Source organism: Elephas maximus, chromosome 17 (assembly GCF_024166365.1).
Source record: "Elephas maximus indicus isolate mEleMax1 chromosome 17, mEleMax1 primary haplotype, whole genome shotgun sequence".
NCBI classification, from domain to species: Eukaryota; Metazoa; Chordata; class Mammalia; order Proboscidea; family Elephantidae; genus Elephas; species Elephas maximus.
Window position 1 is genome coordinate 50,234,429 of NC_064835.1, and position 13,063 is coordinate 50,247,491.

The following is a 13,063-nucleotide window of genomic DNA, read 5'->3' on the forward strand; positions in this document are numbered from 1 at the left end:
CTTTGACTCTGTGACTGTCTGATGTCCCTTTTTTTAAACCACTTATGGAAAGAGTGAACAGTTTGTCCATTCAGAGAGCAAAGTCACATTTGATCTAGAACTTCACACCTCCAGGATCCCTAGGGAGGAGGCACTCATACACTTAAAGTTAGTTAGAGGCTGTGTGATAGTTTGTTTAAGCAAAAGATTTATATTCCAAGAAATTAAGTGTCAGTAAGGTAGATTATGGAAACCCTGGTGATGTAGTGGTTAAGTGCTATGGCTGCTAACCAAGAGGTCGGCAGTTCGAATCCGCCAGGCGCTCCTTGGAAACTCTATGGTGCAGTTCTACTCTGTCCTATAGGGTCGCTATGAATCGGAATCGACTCCACGACAGTGGGTGGTTTTAAGGTAGATTTTGTAAATTCTGGGGCAGGGCTAAGAGCTACGGCTGCTAACCAAAAGGCTGGCAGTTTGAATCTACCAGGTGTTCCTTGGAAATCCTATGGGGCAGTCCTACTCTGTCCTATGGGGTCGCTATGTGTTGGAATCGACTGGACGGCAAGGGGGTTGGTTTTGGTTTAAGGTAGCTTTTAGAGCCCTGGTGGTGCAGTGTTTAAGAGCTTGGCTGCTAACCAAAACGTCGGCAGTTCGAATCCACCAGCTGCTCCTTGGAAACCCTCTGGGGTAGTTCAACTCTGTCCTATAGAGTTGCTATGAGTCGGAATCAACTAGATGGCAACGGATTTGGCTTTTTAAGGTAGCTTTTAAAAGAAGCCCTGGTGACGCAGTGGCTAAAGCACTCGGCTGCTACAGCGGCTCAAACTTACCAGTCGCTCCTCTGGAGAAAGACAGCTTCCATAAACATTTACAGCCTCGGTAACCCTATGGGGACAGTTCTATAAGGTATGAGTCCAAATCCAATCAACTCCATGGCAATGGGTTTTGGGCAAGGTAGCTTTTGGTTTTTCCAGTCTCCTTCTGCCCCTCACTGGAAGTTCAGATTCACCATTACCATCCCTAATCCCTCTGAGTCCTCACTGCTGCCCACAAGGGTAGGTGGGGAAGAGTATTTTACTTTCCAAAGGCCAGAGTAGGAGAGTGAAGATACAGGAAGATGGGTCTAGGGATACAGAAAGTTCTGGCACTGCTCTTCGCACCTCACTTCAGTTTCTTCACTCCTATTTTTTCCTCATGCCCTCACCTTCTCCATCTGCCTATCTTCCTTCTCCCCTTCCCGCATGTGCCAATTTAAATTAAACCCCAGTCGCCGCCAGCAAACTACATTTCCCACAATGCTATGCGCCAACCTATCTCGCGTGGGGTTTTCCTTTAGCTGCCGGTATAATTAATGTCCAAATAAACTCACATTTTCAGGGAAGAACCAAGCCATTGTCCACTTTTATGTTAAGACTCTTTTCTCATGTCCACCTTTAATCCCCAATGCTCCGTGAAGAGTCCTCTCCGTATGACCATTCCTTCAGGCGACTGCCCTAGCCACCCTCCTTCCCCCGGTGCCTCGGCCCCTGCCAGGTCCCCGGGGGCCTGGGAGTGTCATTGGTGGATGACCGCAGCCTTAGGTGCTGCCGCCGCGACCATGGCCTCTGGTAGCTGCGGCTTTGCCGCCTCCCGTCTCCTGACGCGCTATTTTCTCGGTGAGCCTCTCCGGGACTTTCTCTTCTTGTGCTCCGCGAGTTTCTGGGCCCTCCGAGCCTAAAGCCCTGGCCCAGGTCACGGCATGACCCAGCGGGGCGGTATGTGGAAGGGGGCCCGGAACCGCAGAACCTCGGGGGCTCGAGACCCTGGTCGGGGCTTTCCGGAGTGGAAGCAGCTTCGGTGTATATGTGTGTGGCGGGGGGAGCATAGCTAGACCCGGAGCTTAGGCTGCTGGTGGATGGAGGCTGGGGGCGGTGGTAGCTGAGCCAGGACCTGGGTCGGGGAGCCCTGCAGACCTGATGAGTTGCAGGGTAGGGGGCTGGAGTCTAGACTGGCCCCACTTGGGAGTGGGGAGTGAGGTGATGCAGGTTCAAGTTAGCTCGGAGCTTGAATTTCTGTACTGAGAGAGAGGAGAAGAATTCCTCAGTAGGAAATTTGGGGGTGAGGCTGTCCCATGTACGGAAGGGTAGTAGACTTAGAATTGTCTTTCGTATGGATTGTAGGGGTAGAGGAAGGATGGGTTTTACACCCAGAGTTACCAGAGCCCAGAAGACTCCCAGAAGCTTAGGGTTGGTTGGGACTTTAACCAACTTAATTGTAGCCTCTCCGCCGTGAGAACCCCTCCAGTTCCTGAAAACTTAATCCCCAAGGCTGCTAGTCTTACAGCAGTGCTGATATTGAAAATTATTGCTGTGTTCAAAGTCTTTGTGTTTGTAGGTAGGTTGTAGTTGAAAGAGACTTTGGAATCGGTCACATTGTGTTTGAGTGTGAGTATTAAACTTAGGCACTTAATTTATTTCTCAATTTTTGTTTCAGATCCCATGGAATGGGAAGGATAGTACCATATTGTAATTAATTGGAGACACCAACACTTGGCATTTGTACCATTATTTTGTCTGCCACTAACATTGGAAAATAGTTGCTAATTAAAGTTGAGACACACTGTTGGTTGTTGTTCTGATTTAAGAGATGTTAAAAAGTGAAAAACCGTGCATCTTAGCAATGATGCAGTATGGGATGATCAGGGTTTACTATTCAGAATAAGCAGTTTATGTAAAGCACCTGGTATGTAATAGATACTCAACCGAAGTTAATTTTCTTCTCCCCTCCTGTCTTTCACTTTGCTCCTAATTCTAGTGCTTGTACTGAATATTGGATGAGACTTAATTCCTTCCTTGAGAGGATTACATTCTAAAAGTGTACAATGATGAGTGTGTGCTCAACGTTGTTGTTAGGTGCTGTCCAGTCGGTTCTGACTCATAGTGACCCCATGTACAACAGAATGAAACGCTGTCCGATCCTGCGCCATCCTCAAAATTGTTGCTATGTTTGAGCCCATTGTTGCAGCTAATGTGTCAGCCCATCTCGTTGAGAGTCTTCCTCTTTTTCGATGATCCTCTGCCAAGGATGATGTCCTTCTCCAGATAACATGTCCAAAGTATGTGAGACAAAGTCTTGCCATCCTCGCTTCTAAGGAACATTCTGGCTGTACTTCTTCCAAGACAGATTTCTTTGTTCTTCTGGCAGTCCATGGTATAAAACCAAAAAAAACCAAACCTAGTGCTTCGAGTCAATTCCGACTCATAGTCAATGGTATATTCAGTATTATTTGCCAACACTATAATTCAAATACATCAATTCTTCGTTCTTCCTTGTTCATTGTCCAGCTTTTACATGTGTCTGAGGTGGTTGAGAATACCATGGCTTGGGTCAGGTACCCCCAAAGTGACATCTTTGCTTTTGAACACTTTAAAGAGCTCTTTTTTAGCACATTTGCCCAATACAACATGTCCTTTGATTTCTTGACTGCTGCTTCTATGGGTGTTAATTGTGGATCCAAGTAAAATGAAATCCTTGATAACTTCAGTATTTTCTCCATTTATCATGATGTTGCTTTTTGGTCCAGTTGTGAGGATTTTTGTTTTCTTTGTGTTGAGGTGTAGTCCATACTGAAGGCTGTAGTCTTTGACCTCCACCAGTAAGTGCTTCAAGTCCTCCTCACTTTCAGCAAGCAAGGTTGTGTCATCTGCATAACACAGGTTGTTAATGGGTATTTCTCCAATCCTGATGTCCCGTTCTTCATATAGTCCAGCTTCTCTGATTATTTGCTGAGCATACAGATTGAATAAGTATAGTGAAAGAATACAACCCTGAAGCACACCTTTCTTGATTTTGAACCACAAGTATCTGCTTGTTCTGTTTGAACAACTGCCTCTTAGCCTGTGTACAGGATCTTGGCTGAAAGCAGAGAATATCGGAAAGGTGTTTACCTGTATTTTATTGACTATGTGAAGGCATTCGGCTGTGTGGGTCATAACAAATTATGGATCACATCGTGTGCTCAGTAGTTACGCTTAATTACCAGTACCCTTGAGGACAGAAGGGAACCCTGCTGGTGCAGTGGTTAAGAGCTTGGCTGGTAACCCAAAGGTTGGCAGTTTCTCCAGGGCATCCTTCGCAGCAGGAGAAAGATGTAGCAGTCCGCTTCTGTAAAGATTACAGCCTTGGAAACCCTATGGGGCAGTTTTACTCTGTCCTGTAGGGTCGCTATGAATTGGAATAGACTCAGTGGCAATGGATTTTTTTTTTTTTTTTTTTTTTTGAGGACAGAGGGCTGTCTGGATAACTTTGGCAAATGAGAAAGAGTTGGCTTTAATTTCTGGAGTTTTTTTTTTTTTAATTGTATAACTTCAAGGACAATTGAGGGTTTCTTATGTAGGAGAAAAAAAAAAAGATTAGTTATACCCAATAAGGTTAAGAGCTCAGCTGCTAACCAAGAGGTCGGCAGTTCGAATCCACGTTGGAAACTGTATGGGGCATTTCTACTCTGTCCTGTAGGGTCACTATGAGTCGGAATCGACTTGACGGCAACGGATGTGTTTTTTTTTTTTTTTAATAATCACTCTGGTCAGCAGTGTTTAAGCAGCAGGAATGAAGTGTACTGGGTACTGGCCTAAGCCACTTTAATTTGAATAGGATGTGGATTAGGGTGTAGGAGAAAGTCAGATGGGAAACCCTGGTGGCGGCGTAGTGGTTAAGGGCAACAGCTGCTAACCAAAAGGTCAGCAGTTCAAATCCACCAGGCGCTTCTTTTGGAAACTCCGTGACCCTATAGTGTCCTGTAGGGTCGCCATGAGTCGGAATTGACTCGACAGCAATGGGTTTTAGAAGGCCAGATACACAGCACAGCCGCTGTGGTGGGAAAGCCCAGGAAGGCGATGCCGGCCTGTTTTTCTCTCCTGGAGTCTTGTGAGGATGAGGTTCTGAAAGATGCCAGCATTACACAGGTCCCCTGTCTTAGGAGGAGGAGAGTCTAGAGAAGAAAATGTGTCTCAAAGATCAGGTTCTTTCATCTGCCTTCAGCAATACCTAACAATTCTCTTCCCACAGAAATGGAAGTTCTTTCTTCCTAGTCTACCAGGAGCAGGAAGGCTTAAGAGATCATCTTGTTTAGCTTTCTGTTGCCCGAGTGGTTTTTAATTATCCAAGTCATAAGATTAACTTGTTATTAAGGATCTGAGAGGTTTGAGATGTAAACCAAGGCTTCTCCTGTATTAAAGGGGTTTCAGCCTACCGTGTTTCTTGTATGAAAACCTGCAAATCCCCCAATTTTTCTCTTTCCCATGCCACATTTCTAAGCCCTTTTCTACACCTACTTGAAAAACGGCAGCCACAACAACATCACTTAGCAGACTTTTTTAGGCAGTCATAAATTACTTAGACTCTGAAGTTGGTAATGGAACCCTTCATACTGGGGAATTTTGTCCCCTTTGTTTTTTTAAGTTCCGGTTAATGGCACATTGTGTGCTGAAGGTCAGAAGTGTTGCAATATTGATTTGAGTTAGAAAGCAAAAAACATACAGAAAAATAGATTGTAGATTCCTTCCAGAGTCCTGTTGGGGTACAGCCCTGAATGTTTAGAAATTCCAGAGCCAAAGAAGCAGTTTTATAGCTGATGAAAAAAAGGGGAAGAATCCAGCTGAAGTGGGGAGAGAAAATGAAAAAATGAGAAAGATTATTCCATGAGAAAGTTTAAGGATTTCATAAGTACTTTTGAAGGTGAGGTAGTGGAAGTTTTTCAAGAAACATAAAGCAATGCAAGATCATTTAAGCCAGGAGTTCATGTAGGTTGAGTCTTTTAAAATAAATAGAGAACAAGAGCCAGGATTTTTGAACCTCAGAATTATGGTATTTTAATGCCAGAAATTGAGACTTAAAGTCCAGCTGGTCCCACACCTTTCTTTGGTGAATGAAGAAATAAACCCAGAAAGGTTATGCTTCGTAGCTAATATCGGAAGCTAATATAGAATCCAGGTCTCTTGGCTGTCTTCTGTGTCCTTTCCACTAATACTTCCTCCTATGCAGTACTTTGCACCTCCTTTTTTGAAGCTGGGACTTTGTGGCAGCCTCAGTGGTTTGTTGAGAATGTGACCACCCTGCGCAAAGGTACCATTTACCTTTGCCGTGTATTTGCCAGGTTGTGTTGGCCTGTTTTCAGCATCAAGGAAACATTTATTAGTTTGGAAAAGGGCACACTCAACAGTGGTGCTTCTCATGATAGCATCTGTTGCTATTGCATCAAAGAAACAAATCTTCATTTCAGAAATACACGTGGTCCTGAACTGAGTGTACCAATGTAGCCATGAGAAAGTGATTTGATTTTCTCAACGCAGAGTTCTACCAGAGACACGTAATTAGGGATTTTTTAAAAAATAATCTGTCTAAGTATAGACGAATGATTTCATTTCACCAAAGAACAAGCATTTCGTTGCTTTAGATTCACATTTTTTTACATTTCTAAAATTGACAAGTATATTTATGATCAATTTGCCAAATTGTTTTTTCTTGTACTTAACGTAATGGTACCTCTTAAAATCAATTATATCTTAGATATGGTGAAATAATGGTACTTACAGCCAACTAAGTTTCATTTGTAAGTCAATATTAAGTGAATATTTTATTTCATATTTGAATGCTTATTTGGGGATAGGGGACTGCCAGGCTACTCTGCTGTGTTGTAAGGACCTTATCAGTGGGGACTGTAACAGCCTGTATATTGCAGATGATTAATAAGCATACATTTGTTAAATGACTGATACATGCATGAGTAAATGAGCAATAGGGAGGCAGTTTGAGAGGCGAGCTGGACGAGGAGTATTTTCATGAACAAAGTCTCAGGCTGTTAGCAACACGGTACTTGGTCACACAGGGCTGTGGTTTGAGTCCCATTTGGGCAGGTGTTCTTTGCCGTAGATTGCACTGTTAATGCCATTAGCCATTTTATAAATGATGCCACTCTGTGTGGGGAAGAAGACTCAGTATGTGGATGATGGACACAAATCTATCACCCCTGTTGGAAGCACATCTTAGGCTACTCAGCCCCTTTCCTTCCTAGCCTCTATTACAGTTTGTACTTTTGTGTTTCTTTGTACTTCTGGGACTGTTTTGTGTTTATCATTTAATGTCTCTCTCCCTTACAGGGCAGGAAGCTTTAGGTGGATAGGGTGTGAGTTATCCTGTTCACTCCTGAATCCGTAGCACCCAGCAGATAACCTGGCACAATGAACATCTCAAAGCAGTTTGGTCTGCTCATTCTGCATCAGTAATAACTATGATTATAAAATAGCTCATAGTGATAAAACACTTGCTGTATCCTAGGTACTGTTCTAAGTGCTGTATGTATTATAATATTAACTAAGTTAATTTTTATATCTTTGTATGAGTTAGATACTGTTGTTATAATTCCCCATTTTACAGCCAGGCTGTAGTTTTAAAAATGTTTCTTATGTTAAAAACTTACAACTGTATGTGTGTATACTACACATTATATGTACACTCTGATGAGTGTATTTATACCTAAACATATAGGCTGTACATGAAACATAGATAAAACATTTCTGATTGGACTTTCATGATTTTAAAGTAGGAACTGTATGTTTTTTGTTTTTTGGAAATGACTTACCTTTGTGCGCATTTCGAGTTGTGAGCCCAGTTTAGGAGTGTACCAGGCACTGTGCTACCCAATTTACAGGACCGTCTCACATCAGCGTCTCAGCCTCCTCAGGGTACCTGTTATCCCATTTACGGACGGGGAGACAAGCTAAGGGAGGACAAGACCCACCCCAGGTCACATGGCCTGTGAGCAGCAGAGAAGAAACTCGAGCCCAGACCTCTCTGGTTCCTGGGGCTAGGCTCCCAACTGGAGTCCCTGGGTGACACGGACAGTTAAGTGCTCGACTACTAGCCGACAGGTTGGCGATTTGAACCCACCCGGCGGTGTCTGGGAAGAAAAGCTGGACGAACTGCTTCTGAAAGGTCACAGCCTTGAAAACCATATGGAGCAGGTCTGCTCTGCACACGTGGGGTCACCATGAGTTGGCAGCTAACAACAGCATGTGTCAGCTGCTCTGGGATGCAGTCTCAGGGTTAACCTGGCAGATTTGTAAGAACTGAAGAGAAGGTGACTCTACCACGTCCCCTCGAGGTTGCCCAGGGTGTGACAGTCACAGACTTTACCATCAGGCAATTCTTCTGGATGGCCAGCCTCAGGCCTTCCTGCTGCCCTAGTATTTAATTTTAATTTAATGCTTATTTTATTAGGAGTAGTTAAGTTGGACATCTCATCATCTGCTGATTTACCATTTGTCATCAGTTGTGTTTCTTGTTTCTGACCTGTCCGTTTTTCTGTTGGGTTTTTGGTCTTCTTGTTGGCTCTTCATGTTGTTCAGGTTAATTCCTTGACTGTTACACATTTTGAAAACCCTCTTCAGGTTTGTCACTGCATTTAAATTTTCCCATGGTGTGTTTTGCTGTAAACTCTATTCTTTTGTCATTGAGTGAAATAGTCAATTTGTGTTATTACTTCTGGATTTCATTTATATATTAAAAAAAAAAATAGGTCAGCATGGAATTTGTGCTGTATTCCTGGAGCTTTGGTGACCACATAGTATTAGGGCCTGCAGTCCACATATGGATTTTAAGGAAACTTATGATCTTTGCGTATACAAACAGAGAGGTAGATTTTTTTTTTTTCTCTTTGCTGACCATTTGCAGCTTGAGATTAACAACCTTCAATTCACAACAAAAAGAGATGGAACTTGCAATATTTAGCATGATGTGTGTGTTTCTTGTGTAGACTCAATCTCTTTTTCTGAAATTTAGTCAAATTAATGATAGTTCCTGTGCTTCTCCTCTGTGTAAGGCATTGCACCTAATACCATGGGAGACACCAAGATGAACAGGACACAGTCTTTACACTCAAGGAATTTACAGTAGTTCTTGGAAGGTGGTGTTGAGTAAACTTTCAGTTCATATTGACCCCATGTGACAGAGTAGAACTGCCCGGTGAGGTTTGCTTGGCTGGAATCTTTCCAGAAGTGGATTGCCAGGTCTTTCTCCCATGGGGCTGCTGGGTGGATTCAAAGCACCAGCCTTTCAGTTAGCAGCTGAGCACTTAACCATTGCTCCACTAGGGCTCTAAAAGTATTTCAATGATACTTTAAATAAATTTAACCTAAAATAATTTTACTTAGAAATAATGTGATAGGGTAACAGATTTGTGCACCTCTTTACGTACGTTGTGATAGACCACATAAAAATGTTTTCAGGTTCCATTCTTTTTTTTTTTTAAAGATTAGTAACTTTAAAAAGTTTATTGTGGATGGTAGGTATGAAATTGAGGATAAGTACTTTGATTTTCCTCCCACATTTCTGTTTCATCTTGCAAAACTTCCTAAAAGTTTCCAATCTTTGAAAACTTTTTTTATTTTTCAGGGGTTTATTTTGATTTGAATAATTTTTTAAAATTGTGCTTTAGGTAAAGATTTATAGAGCAAATTAGTTTCTCATTAAACAATTAAAATACATATCGTTTTATGACATGGGTTGCCAGCCCTGCACCATGTCAGCGCTCTCCGCTTCTTGGCCTTGGGTTCCCCATTTCTGTTTGTCCAGCTTTCCTGTCTCTTCCTGCCTCCTTATCCTTGCCCCTGGGCTGATGAGCCCATTTAGTCTCATGTACATGGTTGAGCTGTGTGTATCATTGTTTGTCTTATGAGCCTGTCTAATCTTTGGCTGAAGGGTGGGGTTCCATTTTTCTTAATTTCAGTTTCTCTACAGTCCCCCCGACCCCATTATATCTACAAGTCATGAATGCCATGTGAAGATTTAGGGAATCTTCACTGTACAGTGTTTTATATAAATGGAATTTATATAGGTTAATGTAAGTGGAATTAAATGCTTAGGAAGTTGAGTGCAGTGAAGCTCTAATTGAAACATGAGAGATGTTTCAGGTTTGGCCACCAGCGTACACTCTGTGTTCTAAATTTAACCACAGGAAATAGCTTACTATAGTTGTTTGGTGGCCGTGTCATAGAGTTCAGGTGTGTGTTTAAACTCAAAGGATGGGCTGTTGTGATTGAGCCTCTTTAAGCAGTTGACAGACGATTGAAGGTTTGCACCGCGAACCACTTTGGATTCTACAGCAGAAGCAGTGTAGGCTGTTTTCTTGTTACTTAAGGCATCTCAGTGATAATGTGGGAGAAGAAGAAATGAAGTAAGGAAATGCAAGGAGCCAGTCTGGCCTGATGCAACGTTTACACGTAGCCCTTTGCATTCTTTACCACCCACTTTACAGAGAGCCACGGGAGGATGAGGGAGAGGAGCAGCGGAGGTGCAGGGCTGGGAACGGGGAAGACTGCTTTCAGCCTGTGAGACTCTGGGCCTTAGATTGTATAAAGTGGGGAAGAATGGGAGAATGACATATGTTGTTTAAAATTTGGTGAGTTTTACTTGGAATTTAAGCATATTTTCATTATTTCCTTCTAAATGCAAACAGCAAAAAGACAGTACAGTGAAACCTGTGAGAGCTGCAACTTGATGTGACTGCCTTGTTTTTCGGGGTTTCACAAGTTTTCCGCCTTTGACAGGCTGCAATTTTAGCCGTTTTCCTGTCGCTGTCTATTAAGAATCCTATCTCATAAACACCCAGAAAGTGTTGGTTTTTTGTTTTTGTTTTTGATATTTGGTTTAGTGTCAAACAGGTTCCTTGTTAGAGCACAGTGGGGTCAGGAATTTCATTTCCATATCTTAGAATTCATATTTGGAGGGCTACTCAAAGATGACGATAATCTGTTCTAGCTTACCTGAAGCAAGGTCTGTAGGAGTCCGGGCCTGATGAATGGACGTGGAGATCACATGTACATGTGTGTGCACACGTGCCTACACATATGCATGATAGGCCTGCAGGATCTGCTTCATTAGAAGCTGTGGGATGGCAGGGGCATTACAGAGACTGAGCAATCCCAAAGGGCTTGGAGACTGCCTAGGAGGTGAGCTGCTGTTCATCACACATTTGATCCAGTTTTTATGAGCCCCAGAGATCTGGCGTTGTGAAGTCTTGAGCTCCCTAGGGTTAATCCAGGAAGTCTGGAGTTATTAGGAGAAGGTAGTGATATTAATTGGTCTGGTATTGAGGCCATGCTGCTACCAACATAGGCCCCTCTCTCAGGGCCACTTCTGCCCTGGTGGAAGGAAGAGTCAACTGTCTGATGTCCCGTTTCTGAAGTTAGTATTACAGTACTTGTGGAGGACCAAACTGTACCTATGAAAAGCAAGTATGGGCTCTGGGTACCCTGATCTTGTCATCTGATTGTGTAATGTAATCTTCTTCCTTCTGGTCTGAAAACTGATCAAACCCAAACCAAACTGGTTCCAACCCAGTGACCCTATAGGACAGAGTAGAACTGCCCCGTAGGGCTTCCAGAGAGTGGCTGGTGGATTCGAACTGCCAACCTTTTGGTTAGCAGCCAAGTTCTTAACCACTACACCACCAGGCCCTTCCCCCCACCTCGCCCCCCCCCCCCAAAAACAAAAAACTGATAGATGGACCAGTTTTTGAGAAATCCAGGAGTGGGAGGGGCTGACAGAACAGGTTCTGCTGCATAGTCAGGAATAGCAAAGGGAGTACAGCATGTATCTCTTCCACAGGTATTGGGAGAGCCAGGAGCCAAGGGCAGTAATGGGCCCTGAGTGATATAGTATTGGCTAGGTTGGGCTCTGCTGCACTGCTCAGTGGAGGCAGTCGCTCAGGTCACAAATTCCTGTTATCTTGTCCAGTGGTCTAGGATCAGGTGCTTAGTTAAGCCCACTGTGCCAGGACTTGACCCACAAAATTTTCTCATGGCCCCTTGTTCAGCATAATCTAGTCCAAGAATGTAGCTGTCAGTTACTCAACAGTTGTAAGAGTACCCAGAGCAGCCCTTTCCTGGGTACTTAGGCTGAAATCTGGGCTTAATTCTTCCCTAAGGGTGCAGAGAATTCCAAAATTCAAAGTTGTTAAAAGCCGAGGTTGGTACACGAGGCAAGGCAATTTAAGAGGTGCTCAAAGGGCCAGAAGCAGATATTGATGCATCCTCAGTATGGAACTTGAAGTGTGAAGATACAGAGGGCACGAGACAGTGATTCAAGGCAGAAAGCACAGGGTGGCCCCTGGACAAATATGTGATAATACATTCTTCTCTGGGACTAGCTTTCATGGGTTGCCGCAGTGGCAGGTGGACAGCCTGGCTGCTTTGAAAGGGTCACAGAGATGCCAGGTGGCTGGCTCTCCTGGGAGTCTAGAAGGTAGCCAGAAATTCCCACAATTTGAAATCATCTGTTCTCTTCCTGGAAACCCTAGTGGCATAACGGTTAAGTGCTATGGCAGCTAACCAAAAGTTCCGTGGTTCGAATCCACCAGGCATTCCCTGGAACCCCTATGGGGGAGTTCTGCTCTGTCCTGTAGGCCTGCTATGAGTCGGAATTGACTTGAGGGCAACGGGTTTTCGTTCTCTCTCTACTGATTTTTGAAAAATGGGGAGCTGGCTGGAATAACTGCTTAGATTTCTCAATTTTCATGAGGAAACTACTTTTGGTAAAAAAATAACTTTTTGTGTATCCCTCTTATCTATTTTTTAGTTTTCTCTATTTCTTAATAGAGAAAAATCAGTTAAATGATATTATATTTTAGGCATTTTTTATTCTAGGACTTAACATTTAATATAATTAAACCCATTGCCGTTGAGTCCATTCTGACTTATAGTGACCCTATAAGCCAGAGTAGAACTGCCCCATAGGGTTTCCAAGGTTGTAATTTTTAAGGAGGAACCCTGGTGGCACAGTGGTTAACTGCTTGGCCTCTAACCAAAGGTCGATGGTTCAAACCCACCAGTGCCTCTGTGGAAGTAAGATGTGGCAATCTTCTTCCATAAGGATTATCACTTCTGTTGAGTTGATTCCAACTCATAGCAACCCCACAGGGTTTCCAAGGCTGTAAGTCTCTATGGAAGCATACCGCCATATCTCTCTCACATGGAGTCGCTGGTGGTTCCTTTTGGTTAGCAGTCAGTCACTTTAACCACTGTGCCACCAGGGCCTTCTGTAAAGATCA

The 13,063-nt window shown here is 43.4% G+C and overlaps 1 protein-coding gene across 1 annotated transcript in view; it reads left to right on the top strand.

Annotated features, from left to right (window-relative positions):
* Positions 1-1,523: 1,523 nt before the first annotated feature.
* SUCLG1 (succinate-CoA ligase GDP/ADP-forming subunit alpha) overlaps positions 1,524-13,063 on the top strand; it is a 43,474-nt gene continuing 31,934 nt past the window's right edge. Inside the window, exon 1 of the mRNA XM_049856830.1 lies at positions 1,524-1,634. Within this exon, the coding sequence (XP_049712787.1) occupies positions 1,544-1,634 (91 nt within the window). The 5' untranslated portion in view covers positions 1,524-1,543. The remainder of the gene's footprint in view (positions 1,635-13,063) is intronic.